Source organism: Neofelis nebulosa, chromosome 1 (assembly GCF_028018385.1).
Source record: "Neofelis nebulosa isolate mNeoNeb1 chromosome 1, mNeoNeb1.pri, whole genome shotgun sequence".
Classification (NCBI taxonomy): domain Eukaryota; kingdom Metazoa; phylum Chordata; class Mammalia; order Carnivora; family Felidae; genus Neofelis; species Neofelis nebulosa.
In genome coordinates this window covers 161458301-161471455 of record NC_080782.1, presented here as the reverse complement: position 1 = coordinate 161471455, position 13155 = coordinate 161458301, and the positions used below count along the sequence as shown (strand labels likewise).

General features: G+C 55.0%; 1 protein-coding gene across 6 annotated transcripts in view; it reads left to right on the top strand.

Annotated features, from left to right (window-relative positions):
- TFDP1 (transcription factor Dp-1) overlaps positions 1-13155 on the top strand; it is a 40193-nt gene that overhangs the window by 24856 nt on the left and 2182 nt on the right. For 5 of the 6 annotated variants that reach the window (XM_058741806.1, XM_058741799.1, XM_058741810.1 and 2 more), the window contains 8 exons: positions 2762-2868; positions 5604-5725; positions 6850-7015; positions 7351-7494; positions 8053-8121; positions 9753-9904; positions 10553-10758; positions 11443-11518. In XM_058741806.1, coding sequence (XP_058597789.1) covers positions 2762-2868; positions 5604-5725; positions 6850-7015; positions 7351-7494; positions 8053-8121; positions 9753-9904; positions 10553-10758; positions 11443-11518 — 1042 coding nt within the window. The remainder of the gene's footprint in view (positions 1-2761; positions 2869-5603; positions 5726-6849; positions 7016-7350; positions 7495-8052; positions 8122-9752; positions 9905-10552; positions 10759-11442; positions 11519-13155) is intronic. The other variant, XM_058741792.1, reaches the window with a different exon arrangement.

The following is a 13155-nucleotide window of genomic DNA, read 5'->3' as shown; positions in this document are numbered from 1 at the left end:
TGTGGAGGTGCCATGTGGAAGCCCATAGCACAGATGGTCCTCTTGGCACACTTGCGTGAGGGCACGCCAGCGGCAGGAGGAGGCCAGACGGCCCGATGTTACCTGCGGTGTTTCAGTAGGAACATTTGTGTATTTGTATAATCAACGTACTGTAATGGAACAGCACAGATTCAAGGAATCAACTAGACCTTTCTGTGGACAAGTCTCAGCGACAGTGTGAGCAAAGTTATGTGAGATGTAGATAATTTTCTGGGTTTCAAAGGCCCACATGAGCAATACTTCTGCTTTCTTGGATTTATGGATGTGCATGGAAAAGTACGAAAAATGGACAGAGCACACCCATTAAGCCCTGATGTTTGCAGGCAGGGCCAGGTGGGGGCGCAGCTGGGGCCGGTCCCTGGACCGGACGGTGAGCTTTGCTGTTTCAGCCTCTTGAGCAAATAGGATAAAAGGAAAGTAGTTAATTCTAGGTCATACTGGAGAAAGATTGTGTGGTAGTTCTTAGTGTTGAAGAGTGTCTCAGAGAACAGGGAGACCCTGGTGAGAACCAGAGGGGGCCTGGCCCCGATCCACTCTGCCTCTCAGCTCTGCCGTTGCCCTGGCGGGTGAGCACGTGGTTTTGTAGGTGGACGTTCCTGTGGTTCTGAGCGCTCAGTGTTGTCCTCTGTGGCCGCACCCGCGGCTCTGGCCCAGATGTGGCCGTGTTCTGACCTCGTTTATTTTACTTTATTTTAATATCTTAACAGCTGCTGGGGCTGCTGATGTTGACGGGGTCATTTGTAAAATAAAGGAAAAAAAACCCTAAGTTTTATCGTTTTATGAATCAATTCAGTATTCCTAAAAACCTATTAATAACCTGATAATAATCTCATGTGTGACTTTGAAATGACTAACACGTTTGTGTTTTAAATCTCTCTGTGCAAAACAGAATAACTTTATTTTTGTCTTTTAAACTGTCTTTTATATATCTAAAACAATCATTAAAAATTTGCTTTTGGGGGTGCCTGGGTGGCTCATTCGGTTGAGCGTCTGACTTCGGCTCAGTTCATGATCTCACGGCTTGTGAATTCGAGCCCCGTGTTGGGCTCTGTGCTGACAGTTCAGAGCCTGCTTTGGATCCTCTGTCCCCCCTACCTCTCTCTCTACTCCTTCGCTGCTCATGCTCTGTCTCTCAAAAATAAACATTTAAAATAATGTTTGCTTTTGTTAAGGTACAGGTCTCTGTGTTTAGAGAAAAATAAAACTTGAAGCGAACAGACATTTACAGAAAACAAATATCTGCTGGTGTCGGTGAAAACGCTAACATTCAGTCAGTTGGTTTGATGGACGAATGTCTTGATGACTTAGGTTATCAAGAGAAATTATTCAGTATTTGTATGTGGCAGTAAGATTCATTGTGTATTGAAATCTGAAGTCTGTTCTTGTTTTTTTTTTGTTTATTTTTGAGAGCGAGCGAGTGAGCAAGCATGAGCTGGGTAGGGACAGAGAGAGAGGGAGACAAAATCCAAAGCAGCTCCAGGCCCCGAGCTGTCAGTACAGAGCCCGACACGGGGCTCGAACCCACGGGCCGTGAGGTTATCACCTGGGCTAAGGTCAGACGCTGAACCGACTGAGCCCCCCGGGCGCTCCTGGAGTCTATTCTTTAAAGCGTGTGGACTGTTAAAAGGTTCAAAAATGAAACTTAGACCAGGCTGGATTGAAGACTGTGTCTTACTGTTATTTGGAGGTGGTCATGAGGCAGAGCCTGTGAAATGAAGGAACGCCATCCGTGTCTGCCTTGTGCGAGACCTGCCCTCGGTGGCCACAGGAGGCAGTTCTGCTTCAGGGGCCAGGGATGCGGGGCATGACCAGCGCAGAGCTCTCCTCTCCCCGTGTGGCAGGGACTGGGGTCCGGGCGGCTCTTCCCCCGGCAGGCTCAGGCCCTTGTCTGTAAGGACTGCGCTCACCCTGCCCTCAACCACCCCCCCCGCCCCCGGCCCCGGGGCTCCTTTAGGGCCACTGCTTCCTTTTCGTGTTCTCTCTGCCTTCGATGCCAGCACCACAGGGCTTTATTTTTTACATTTTGAGTTTTTATATTTCTGCTTTATTTGATTTTTTTATTTAATATGTAAAATGAAATGTTTTACCATTTTTATTCTCCGTTGTGTCTTCAGCACCGAGGACAGAGCAGGCACACAGAACTCTTTGCAAACACCTGTTGAAGGAGGGGATTTGTCTCCTCATGTACCCTCCCCCTCCTTTGTGAGGAGACTGACTGTGTCTTCAGAGAGGCAGCAGCATCCTCATGGGGCATTTTTCTTCCTAGAAACAGACATTTGACTCTACTGCTCCAGGAAAAAGAATGCTAGATTTCTAAACTAGTTTTGCAAACATATAGTGAAATGCTGGAATATAGTGGCTTCTAATTTGAAGACTATAATTGTCGCAGAATTGTAGGCTTTCAGAGCTGCTCTCCCAGGCTCTCTAGTCCCCCTGGAACATTCTGTAGGTGAGCAGGCAGCCCCCTAGGGCTCAGGGCAGGTTGGTGATGTGCCTGGGGCTGAGCCCCATCCCAGGGACATGAGAGCACCCAGGAGGGCCTGGTGGTCACGTCCACACGGACAAGGGTTCAACTTAGTAGCAGGATCTGCAACTGACCCACAGATGGGAAATGATAAAAGTAGGGAAGGTAAGAATCTGATTGGAAGCGTCATCATCCTGAAGCTGTCCCCTGCAGCCTTAATCCAGAAGGGCCCTCACCTGTTACCTCCTTGTCTTGTAGGCGTGGTGTCCTTGGTCGCCGTCCACCCCTCTACGGTGAGCACGCTGGGGAAGCAGCTCCTGCCAAAAACGTTTGGACAGTCCAATGTCAACATTGCACAGCAAGTGGTAAGGGGCCCTGGGCTGACGGGCTGGAGGGTTCTGGATGGAGATGCGCTCCCTCTCAAGTGCCCACAGCGCTGGGATGGCCACCTGCCTCACGCTTCAGGAGCATGTACCTGTGGAGTGTGTTGCTTTCCTGGCTCGGGCCCTGCGTCTGCCCCACAAGCTCAGAGGGTACATCACTCCCTTGCTTGGGAAATGAGGGTGGTGTCCTTGTGGAGCCTGCAGTGGTTTCAGGGCTCTGTGGGCCGTCAGGTGCCAGGATAGGTGTGTCCCTGCTCTGGGGACCATGCTGGGTGCCTCCCATGGATTAATCCCCTGTGGGACTCGGCCCTTGCTCACGGGGCTCTGGTCACACTGAAGCAGCCCCAACTCTGGGCATGAGCAGCATGGAGAGCAGGATGTTCGCTGCCCTCCTGAGTGCCCGCTTCTGGGTGAGCGTCCCCTGCAGCTGAGGACGTGCCCTGTCACTTACCCTGTCAGTGAAGCGTGACTGCTTTTCTAGCAGAGTTGCTGTGGGTTTTTCAAAGCAATAGTATGTCGAAGTCCTAGACCATTTTTGGCTCATCACACCCTTTTAATAAATGTCTTTCTGATATAAGTTAAATATTCTACTCTATGTTTTATTCTGTAACTCATTTTATTTTTAGGTGTTACGTATTCTAGCAGCTTCAGCTTGTGAAACCTTCTTAATTATAGGATCAGTTCTGCTTTCACGGCCAGGGTGCATAGTATGGAGGAGAGTTAACGAGGATTTTTCTAACGGTGCCTCACCCTTGGTCAGTCTGGGAGTTAAGTCCCAGTCTGGGTCAGGCTGTTTCCAGGTGGAGCTAATGATGGTAACTCCTCCTTGGCAGATCCAGCGCTCGGAGCTACAGCTCACACGCTGTAAGGCGTCCCTCAGCCTTCATCTGCCAGCGGGTTGATGGTGAAAGGGTTGGCACATTGTGACCCGAGAGCCCAGGCTTTGTCTTCATGTGATATGAATGTGCTCAGGCTCTCGAGGGGCTCTGCCCTGGCCCCGCCTGAGGCAGTGCCCATGGGCACGGCTTCCGGGAGAGTGGATAAGACGAGCGGGGCAGAGCAAGGACAGTTTCCTTTTCCCCCAGTGAGGCCATGCTCACAGTGAGCAGCTCAGCGCGCCTGCTGTGTTCTCATTGTAGAATAGGTGCACCGAGAGGTCCAGCTGAGGGAGGGGAAAGGGCGAGGGTGCCGGCTGCGGGGCCCAGGCCAGATGTCAGGAGCCCTCTTGTGACTCTCCTGCCTGTCCACGTGGGCGCTGGTGTCCTAAATCTGCTCTCCTGAGAGTGTAACCAACCAAGTCCTTGTAAAACGTGTCCAGTAATAGCCATGAGTGACGGGGGTCCGTGTTTCCCAAACTGTTGACCCTGAGCCATGGCTAAAGCACGTTCTCCACAGTGACCTAGGGCCCCGTGAACACACGCATTCATTTAACAGAAACAGAAGGTTCACAAGGCACATCTCCTGTCTGGGGATTTGTTCTGTCTTGTCCTCTTTTTTTTCAGAAAGCTTGCTATTTGATTTCATGGCTTTTGAACAAGGGTGGTCCCCAGTTTGGAAAGCACTGTGATGAAACTTTGATTATTGGAAATGAGAATTAAAATAGAAAGAAATTGAGTTGAGCATTTTTCTTTCTATGGTTGATAAGTCTTTAGCTCTGACAGGAGACCTGTCCCATGGCCATAGCACATTCATCCCGCTAAGAAGGGGTGCAGGAAGCATCCCCCTGGCCTGAACGGTGGGCCTGGTGAGTCCCTAAGGCTGCACCCGTCCCCACAAAGGGCTGCCCTGGCACCTGGTGCCCCAGCACCTGGTGCCTGACCTTGACTCGTTCAACAGTGTCCTCGTGTCGCTAAGCTCTTGGCTGTGCAGAAACTGGGAGGTACTGTTCTGACCGTTCTTGGTGTGGGTGGAGTCTCGTACAAGATCCTGGAAAATGGACATATTTACTGGGCTCTACGCAGCAATGACTGTGTCCCCCATGTGAATATTTGCATATTAATGGATGGGGCCAAATTCTAAGTCCTTGTCAAAGACAAACCAGGCTTCCCCTTCCTTTGGTGCGGAGATGGCGTGGGGCGCTCAGACTCAGCCGCCCTGCGTGCAGGGTGGGTCACACTTGCTCCCAGTGCTAATTGCCTCCCTCCTCCCTGCCCTGCACTATTTGGGGTGCCGGGCCCCCACAAGCTGCCGCCGGGATGAGGCTCCCACATGTGGATGGGCTGGTGGGGCACTGCGAGCCCTGCCCTGTGACCCCTCTGTTCTGAGAGTTTTTCTATTTGCGTTTTGGCCTGACTTCACGCCTGGAAGACAGAATTTCACCCTTGTCCATGTCATGAAAAGGATGGGGAAAGTAAACTAGGGCAAGCGGAATGGGGGGCATTCCCTGAGGCTTGTGTGGCACGCCCCACTGTTAACCACGTCAACCACCATTAAGCACGGCCTCCTCGGGTGGGGCGTTTTCTGCTGCTCTTGTTGGATGGGGAGGACGCCTGAGGTGGCTGAGGGAAGCGACGGTTCAGAACCTGAGAACTGACACCTGAGATAATGGCGCCCATGGCTACAGCATCAGCCGTTGGGTGTTGCTCACATACTGTGTTCTCCCCAATCTTCGTGGCTCGAGAGACTCAGCAGTGGCTGGAGATGATGGGGAGTAAGAATGGCAGGGTCACGTGTGGGAGATTTCTGATTGTGCTCTGAATTGTCTCTTTTGACTGTAGGTAATTGGTACGCCTCAGAGACCTGCAGCGCCCAACACTATCGTGGTAGGAAGCCCACACACCCCTAACACTCACTTTGTCTCACAGAACCAGCCTTCAGACCCCTCACCTTGGTCTGCCGGGTGAGCACATTGCCTAGACTTGTACCCCCAGCTCTCTGGGCCACGCGGGCCGGCCGCCACAGCCAAAGTCAGGGCACGCTTTTCCTCAAAAAGGAGAAGTCTGGCTGCAGGGGAGCGCCCCCACGGTTCGGGGGGGCCACACTGTAAAGGGTGGGGAGTCGCCCCTGCCCCACGGTTCGGGGGTCCACACTGTAAAGGGTGGGGAGTCGCCCCTGCCCCCATGGTTCGGGGGTCCACACTATAAAGGGTGGGAGTTGCCCCTGCTCCATGGTTTGGGGGGGGCCACACTGTAAAGGGTGGGGAGTCGCCCCTGCCCCCATGGTTCGGGGGGTGCTGCACTGTAAAGGGTGGGGAGCTCTTGGCGGAAGAAGAGGAGGAAGCTGGCTTCTCCACGCTGCAGTAACTTTGACACTTTTTCCGTTGTCTGCACCGCAAAGTAGCGTCTAGGGAGCACGGATCTCAAAGCAGCCTCACCCGCTGCAACGCTGTAACTCGGCTGTTCCACGGGTGACACCCATTGGATGGTCCCACCACACTGTCACTTTGACCCTTTCCTCCAGTAAAGGCAGCCAGTGAGAAAACGATTGTACTCGAAGGTCAGCTCTGTGACTTTCCTTAAAAACAAAGACTTTTGGAATTATGTCTGTATTGGTCCTAAAGCAAAAACCATCATTCCCTGAATCATCCATTGAGAAACTCAGAGCCACCCTTTCCTTGCTGTGGTGACTTAAGTTGAGATGCTGGGTTCCCCCCAGTCTGAAGTGCCCTCTAGCCTTCAGTGTCGGTGGCTGAAAGCTCACATCCTCCCCCAGAATTCTTAAATTTGCAGTGAAATGCCCACCATCCCTGTGTCAGTTGATGTGCTCTTAAGCAGCGGTGTCAGTGCGTCTGTGCACATCTGGTGTCCGCCCGTCCCGGGGGCCGATGCATGTGTGAGGCCTGGCCCTTAGAGGAGGGAGCCTCGGCCCCATCACCGTGCGCAGCAGTCTGCAGATGAGCCAGGTCCCTGGGTGTGTGCGTAGGGGCTCGGCCTCGCCCCGCTTGCCGGGCCTGTGGGTGAGCGTGTTGCTGCGACGCGGATGCTGAGGGTGCTGAGGGCGCTGCCATTCCTCTGTGTTTTGAAGGAAGCGGCACCGGAAAGGGGAGAAGAACGGGAAGGGCCTGCGACACTTCTCCATGAAAGTCTGTGAGAAGGTGCAGAGGAAGGGGACCACGTCCTACAACGAGGTGGCCGATGAGCTGGTTGCCGAGTTCAGTGCCGCCGACAACCACATCCTACCGAATGAATCTGTGAGTGTGCGCTGCGTGGCAGGGAGGCCCGGTGTCTCGGCGCCCGCTGGTGTTTTCTGAAGCAATTTGAGACACACACACACACACACGAGTCAGAGAACCACACTGAAGAGTGTTCCTGACCTACCTGGGGTGCGGCGCCCTCTCGCCCCAGATCCAGTCGTGCGCGGGCTCTGACTCTCCCTTCACATTCCGTGGGGACGCGAGGAGTGAGTGACTCACCACCGCTGGTGGGTTGCTGGGTACCATCTTGAGTGTGTCCGGGTCTGCTGTTGAGGTGTTTCCCTGGGAACTGTTCGGGATGGTCTGGAAAACTTCTGCTCTGCCCTCCCCAGGCTTATGACCAGAAGAACATAAGACGACGAGTCTATGACGCCTTAAATGTGTTGATGGCCATGAACATCATCTCTAAGGAGAAAAAGGAGATCAAATGGATTGGTCTGCCCACCAACTCGGCTCAGGAATGTCAGAATCTAGAGGTATGTGGCTGACCTGTTATTTTCCATGGTGCCCTGTAGGTGTACCCCAAAGCAGCGTGTTTGGTGCGGACGTTTGTGTGGGCGCCCCGTGGGTGCCCGCTTGGGGTCTGGTGCTGTGGGTGCCCCGTGGGTGCCTGCTCGGGGTCTGGTGTTGTGGGTGCCCCGGGGGTGCCCGCTCGGGGTGTGGTGCTGTGTGTGCCTTGCCTGGACCAGGGGTCCACCTCTTCCCTGTGCCCCCCGCTTGCCCGCCAGATGTTGGTGTGTGGCCCATCCAGCTCGTCTGTGCTCTGTGGGCCCCAGCTCAGTCGAGGGCGTTGCACCCAGCGGAGGTAAATTCTGAGTCCTGGCTTGTGGGATTTGAGTTTTATATCAACCGTGTCCAGAAAACGAGAGAAGACAGAGAAGGGTGTGTTGTTCTGAGACTGAAGAAACGCCCCCGTGTCCCATCCCACGGGCCACGTCCCTTCTAGACTGTTTCCCCACCAGGAGATTCCTGGCAGGCCTGTCCTGCGGGGACACTGTCAGATGCATTGTGACGGTGTGGTCTTTGTCTTGAAGGTGGAGCGGCAGAGGAGGCTGGAAAGGATAAAGCAGAAGCAGTCTCAGCTTCAGGAGCTCATCCTGCAGGTAACGGCCCTGCTCACAGCAAGTGCCCCTGCGCCCACATAGTGTCCTGGCCAGCTCACGCACAGGACGGAGGGCGGGAGGGCGCGTTCACACGGCTCACCAGTGTTGTCCTGAGCGCTGTGTGTCATGCACCTCGCTTAACGGACTCTGTCACAGGCGCACGAATAGGAGACGTAGTGCAAGCAGGGTCATACTGCCCGCAGCCTCGGAGCGGGTCCTCAGTGGGTAAGAAGGGATCCGATCGTTCATGAAATCTCTGCTTTGAGAGTTTGAATGCACCCGCTGGGCTCCTGCACAGGCGTCGCAGACGTGAACTCTAGACGTGGGCCTTGTTCCCAGAGAGAGTGCGTGTGAGCAAACGTGTAGTGTGTGTGCTGGTTGTCACAGAGTCTAAGTGGCAGGAGGGATGCACTTTGGAGGGTAGCACGTGAGCCTTCCCTAGGACAGGTACGAAGCACATTCTGGGGTGTGATGGCGAGTGTGGGTCAGAGGTCAGCACCCGTGGTCGGTGGGTGGCACCGTCCCCTGCACCTGCAGAGATGTCCACAGGTAGGGCCCTCGTCCCTGTAGGGTCCTGGAGATGTCTGTTCTGGGTTGGAAGGAGAAACGGAGCTTGCTGGAGGGGTGGCCAGTCCCTGGATTGAGGCTGTGGTGCTGGGACCGTCTGGCTGGGCCCTGGGAGCAGGGGGGGACGTCCAGTGCAGGGAGGTCAGCTGCCACAGAAGTGCTGAGTGATCAGGAAAGGGAAGATAACTTAGTGATTTATTGAGGTGCCCTGTACCCCAAGGGCAGTGAGACCACAGGCCCTGTGGTCAGTTTGGAGGGTGTGGGGGAGCCCTGGGACCCTGGGGGGAAGTGTAGGGAGGTCTCGGGACAGACAGGCCCAGCAGCTGAGGTTGGGAGATCTCTGAACAGGGAAAAGTCCAGGAGGGGCCAGCAGGGAGGTTGGGATGCCTGCTGGCCCCGCACCTGCAGACCACGGCGGAGGCTGAACGTCTTGTCCCGCTGGGCGGTCTGGGTGTGGGGGCGCCCTACCTGAGCCTCGGTGTCTCCTTCGCCCCAGAGGAGGTCTCCTGTGGTGGGAATGCTTTGCTGGGCAGGAAGGCGGGAAAGCAGCACCCCCCGCCCCCATCCTTCTGCTCGGTGAGCACCGAGGCACCAGGCCAGCTGGGGAGGAGGGGCGCTTTCTGCCACAGCAGCGGGAGGGTCATCCTGAAGGTGCTGTCATTTTGGGGCTGAGCACCTGTGTCCCCAGAGAGCCCTGCCCCGGCGGTGTGCTGGCATTTGCTCCTCTGGGAGGTTCTGGGTGTGTGGCTGCATGTCTGCCTTCTGGGGTGGGGTGCATACAGGGGACAGGCTGGTCTTGGGGATGTTTCTGTCTTAGAGATGTGAGCACCTGCATCCGTTCTCCTCGGGGTGTGTGCTTTTCTTCAGGGTGTGCTTTCTCTGCTGGGCCCTGATGCCCTCCCCGCCCCCCCACTCCCTGCCCACTGTCCTCTCTGACCTCTCAAGGGGCCGACCCCTGTTTCTGTGCTGTGTGGCCGGGGGTGGGGTCATCGGGGACTCCTGTGGACAAGGCCTTAGATCGAGGCAGCTGGTGTGAGCGGCTGGCGGTGGCTCCTCTTTTGTAGCAAATTGCCTTCAAGAACCTGGTGCAGAGGAACCGCCAGGCAGAGCAGCAGGCCAGCCGGCCGCCCCCCCCAAACTCGGTCATCCACCTGCCTTTCATCATCGTCAACACCAGCAAGAAGACTGTCATCGACTGCAGCATTTCCAATGACAAGTAGGTAGTCCCCGGAGGGACCTCCCACCCCCCCAGGTCCCAGCTGAGGCTCAGGTCGGAGTGGAGGATGCCACTCTCACAGTTAGGAAAGACAGAGTGCGTCTGCTTGCTCGTTTGTACAAGTACTAACTCTGATTATTAAGTACAGTCTTTTAGCATAATTAAGTTACAGACTCATTTCTCACGTCCCTGGTTATAAACATTTGTCTTTTAAAAGGAAAACAGGGGCCCCTGGGGGGCTTAGTAGGGTGAGCATCTGACTCTAGGTCTCGGCTCAGGTCATGATCTTGGGGTTCACGAGTTTGAGCCCCTGCATCAGGCTCTGCTGACAGCAGGGAGCCTGCTTGGAACTCTCTCCCTCTCTTTCTGCCCCTCCCCATTCACACTCACTCTCCCTCTCTCAAAATAAATGGATAAACATTTAAAAAATACATAAAAGGGAAACAGATAAAGTCTGAGGTGTTGTTACTAGCACACCTGTTTAAACATCCAGAGAGCTTGTTCACTGGGGGGGTTGCTGCGGGCAGCGCAGAGTGGAGCCTGTGGGTTTGGCAGGACAGCAGATGAAAAGGGGCCCAAGTGAGGTTGGGGTGAGGGGCGTTCCCGCTGAGGGGACTGGAGCCACTCCTGCCCCTCCCTGTCTTGAAGATGGCAGGTGACTCCCTTTCTGGGGGTGACTGTCCCCAGGTTCGAGTACCTGTTCAACTTTGACAACACGTTTGAGATCCACGACGACGTTGAGGTGCTGAAGCGCATGGGAATGGCCTGCGGCCTGGAATCTGGCACCTGCTCTGCCCAGGACCTGAAGACAGCGAGGAGCCTGGTGCCCAAGGCACTGGAGCCCTACGTGACAGGTCAGTCATGTCCGCGAGCCACGGGGGCCCCACCCTAGCCTGGGACGTCTGGCGAGAGCAGGGACGGCCTGGGCGGGAGGGCTGGGGCTGTGGGGGTAGGGGGAGTGTGGCATGGGGAGGCCATGTTGTGGCTTTGCCGGTGTGCTGTGGCTTTGCGGTGTAGTTGACGCGATGAAGGTGCTAAGTGAGGGTTTCACCTTCTGGGTGCAAGTGGGGTGGGGCTGGAGGTCTCGCAGGCAGGACGGCCCCCCCGACCCCCAGAGGGCCGTCGGTGCCCCCTGCCAGGTGACCCAGCGTGGCCTCCTCCTGACTCAGGGGCGAGGAGCTGTGTGCCTGGTGAGCTGAGAGCTGGTCCTCTCACTGCCTTCCCTTCTGGGGACTTCTCTGCTGAGCACCAAGGCCGTGGCCACAGAGGGAAGGGGCTTTGTGGTGAGAGAGCTGTGGCGGGGGCTGTCCCCCAGAGGTGCTGGGCTGGATTGGACCGCCGGGCGCCTGCCACCCCCCAGGGCCCTGGACAAGTCCCTGGCACTGGCTACACTCTGGCACACCCACTCAAGCCGGCAGTCACGGTTGGTCCCTCTTGGGGAGGAAGGTGCTCGGGGGTCCGGCCGTCCGGCCCGTGGCCGCCTGGTTGCAGCGCGAGCCTCCACCTGTGACCTTTGCTGCGTTTTCTTCTCTTCTCAGAGATGGCTCAGGGATCGATCGGAGGGGTGTTCGTCACATCGGTGTCCACCTCCAATGGCACGAGGCTTTCTGCCAGGTGACCGCGGCTCTGGACGGGGCGGGACCCCACACGCAGGCCAGGCACAGCTCACAACACAACCCTGTTGTTGCCTCTTAACACACTTGGGGCCACAACGTGCACAGAATTTTGTTCCCTGCTCTCTTCAATTTGCCATTTACTGTAGTAGTTTTTGTGTGTCACTAAAGGAGCTTTATTATTTAAACCATTGGGTGTTAGTCTTTGGTCCAGCCGTCCCACGGAACAGAATTATGTTGTTCCTGGGTATTTATCTTAGGTTTTTAAAGATTAATATAATTTTTTCTCTAAGTATTGACAAAACAGGGTTTTATTAACTTTCACGATATATTAGGTTACACGTTACCCATATTACCTTCTGTCAGTCCTACATAATGATAAATGTTAAATTTTTTAAAATATAAGGTAGACAAGCAGTCTGTAGGTTCAACAAAGTGGGATGGATCTGATCTGATAAAGGACAGTGTAGCTTTCTGTGGCCATCACGCGACTCCTGGGTTCTGTGGCACCTGCACTGAAGTCTTTGGTGGGGTGTCTGGCCCCGGTCAGGGTTAGGTGGAGGTCAGCTCCCTCCCTCTGCCTGTGTGCCTGTGCGTGTGTGCGTGTGTGCAGTAGTCTGTGTGATGCTGATAACCAGTTATTGCAAGAGGCAGAATTTGGGTATTTTTTAGCTTTTCATGTTCATGAAATTGTTTTTACTGATTAAAGTTTCAGAGACGCACATCAGCTTTTACATGAGGGAAGCAAAGCCATTACCATTTCAGAAGAAAAACCAACTTAAACACCAGCCTGACAAAAGCGCAGTAATTTGCTGGGCAGTTGGGTGGTTCCCACTTAGAAAAGAGGCTGCAGTTTGAAGCAGCCTTAGGGCTAAATTTTTGGCCTTTTCTGATGTTTGCGAGGCTGGGTTTCCCAGTTGTGGGGTTCCTTTGTCAAAGAGCATAATGATGAATGGTCCTCATCGCACTGTGCGAACAAATCCTAACTAGCGAGGGGCATGTCTGCTTGTGCGTTAGAGAAAAGCATCGCCGTGCCCCAGCTCTGGCCTGGGGCAGAGGTGGGGGCAGTGCCCTCAGGGCCCCGTCCATGCTGGCCCGCCAGAGCCGTCCACGCTGGCCCACCAGAGCCGCCCTCGGCAGTCGTTCCGCGCCTAGAATGCGTGTCCTGCACAGCTCTGCCCCCACGTTCTGTGCTCTCAAAGCAGTTGCAGGCCTTCTAGGCTGGTGGCGGAGGGGAACCCGAGTCCTGCATGCTTGCGGGAGGTGACCGGCCAGAATCTGGGGGATCTCTGTGCAGCTCTGCGTTGCAGGCTGGAGTCCCTTTAGTGTCTGATGTCTCTTAGGGTACTTTTCTTGTTGCTAGACCCAAATACCAAGGAATCACAGTGACTTTTGACAACAAGTGTCTGAACAGGTCACACGGGTGTGTGCACCTCTTAGTGGGTGTGGGCAGTCACCTTTCGGGGTCCCAGGACTGTGTCTGCTGCCTTGTGTCTGACCCACTCTGTGCCAGGGGCCGTCTGAACCCAGAGGTGTTTCCTCAGGACCCCAGTTTTTAAAATCTCTCTGTTCTAGGCCAGGGTCTTGCCTGAGGCACTGGTGCCATTTGGGGCTAGATGACTGTCCTGCATGCTGCCC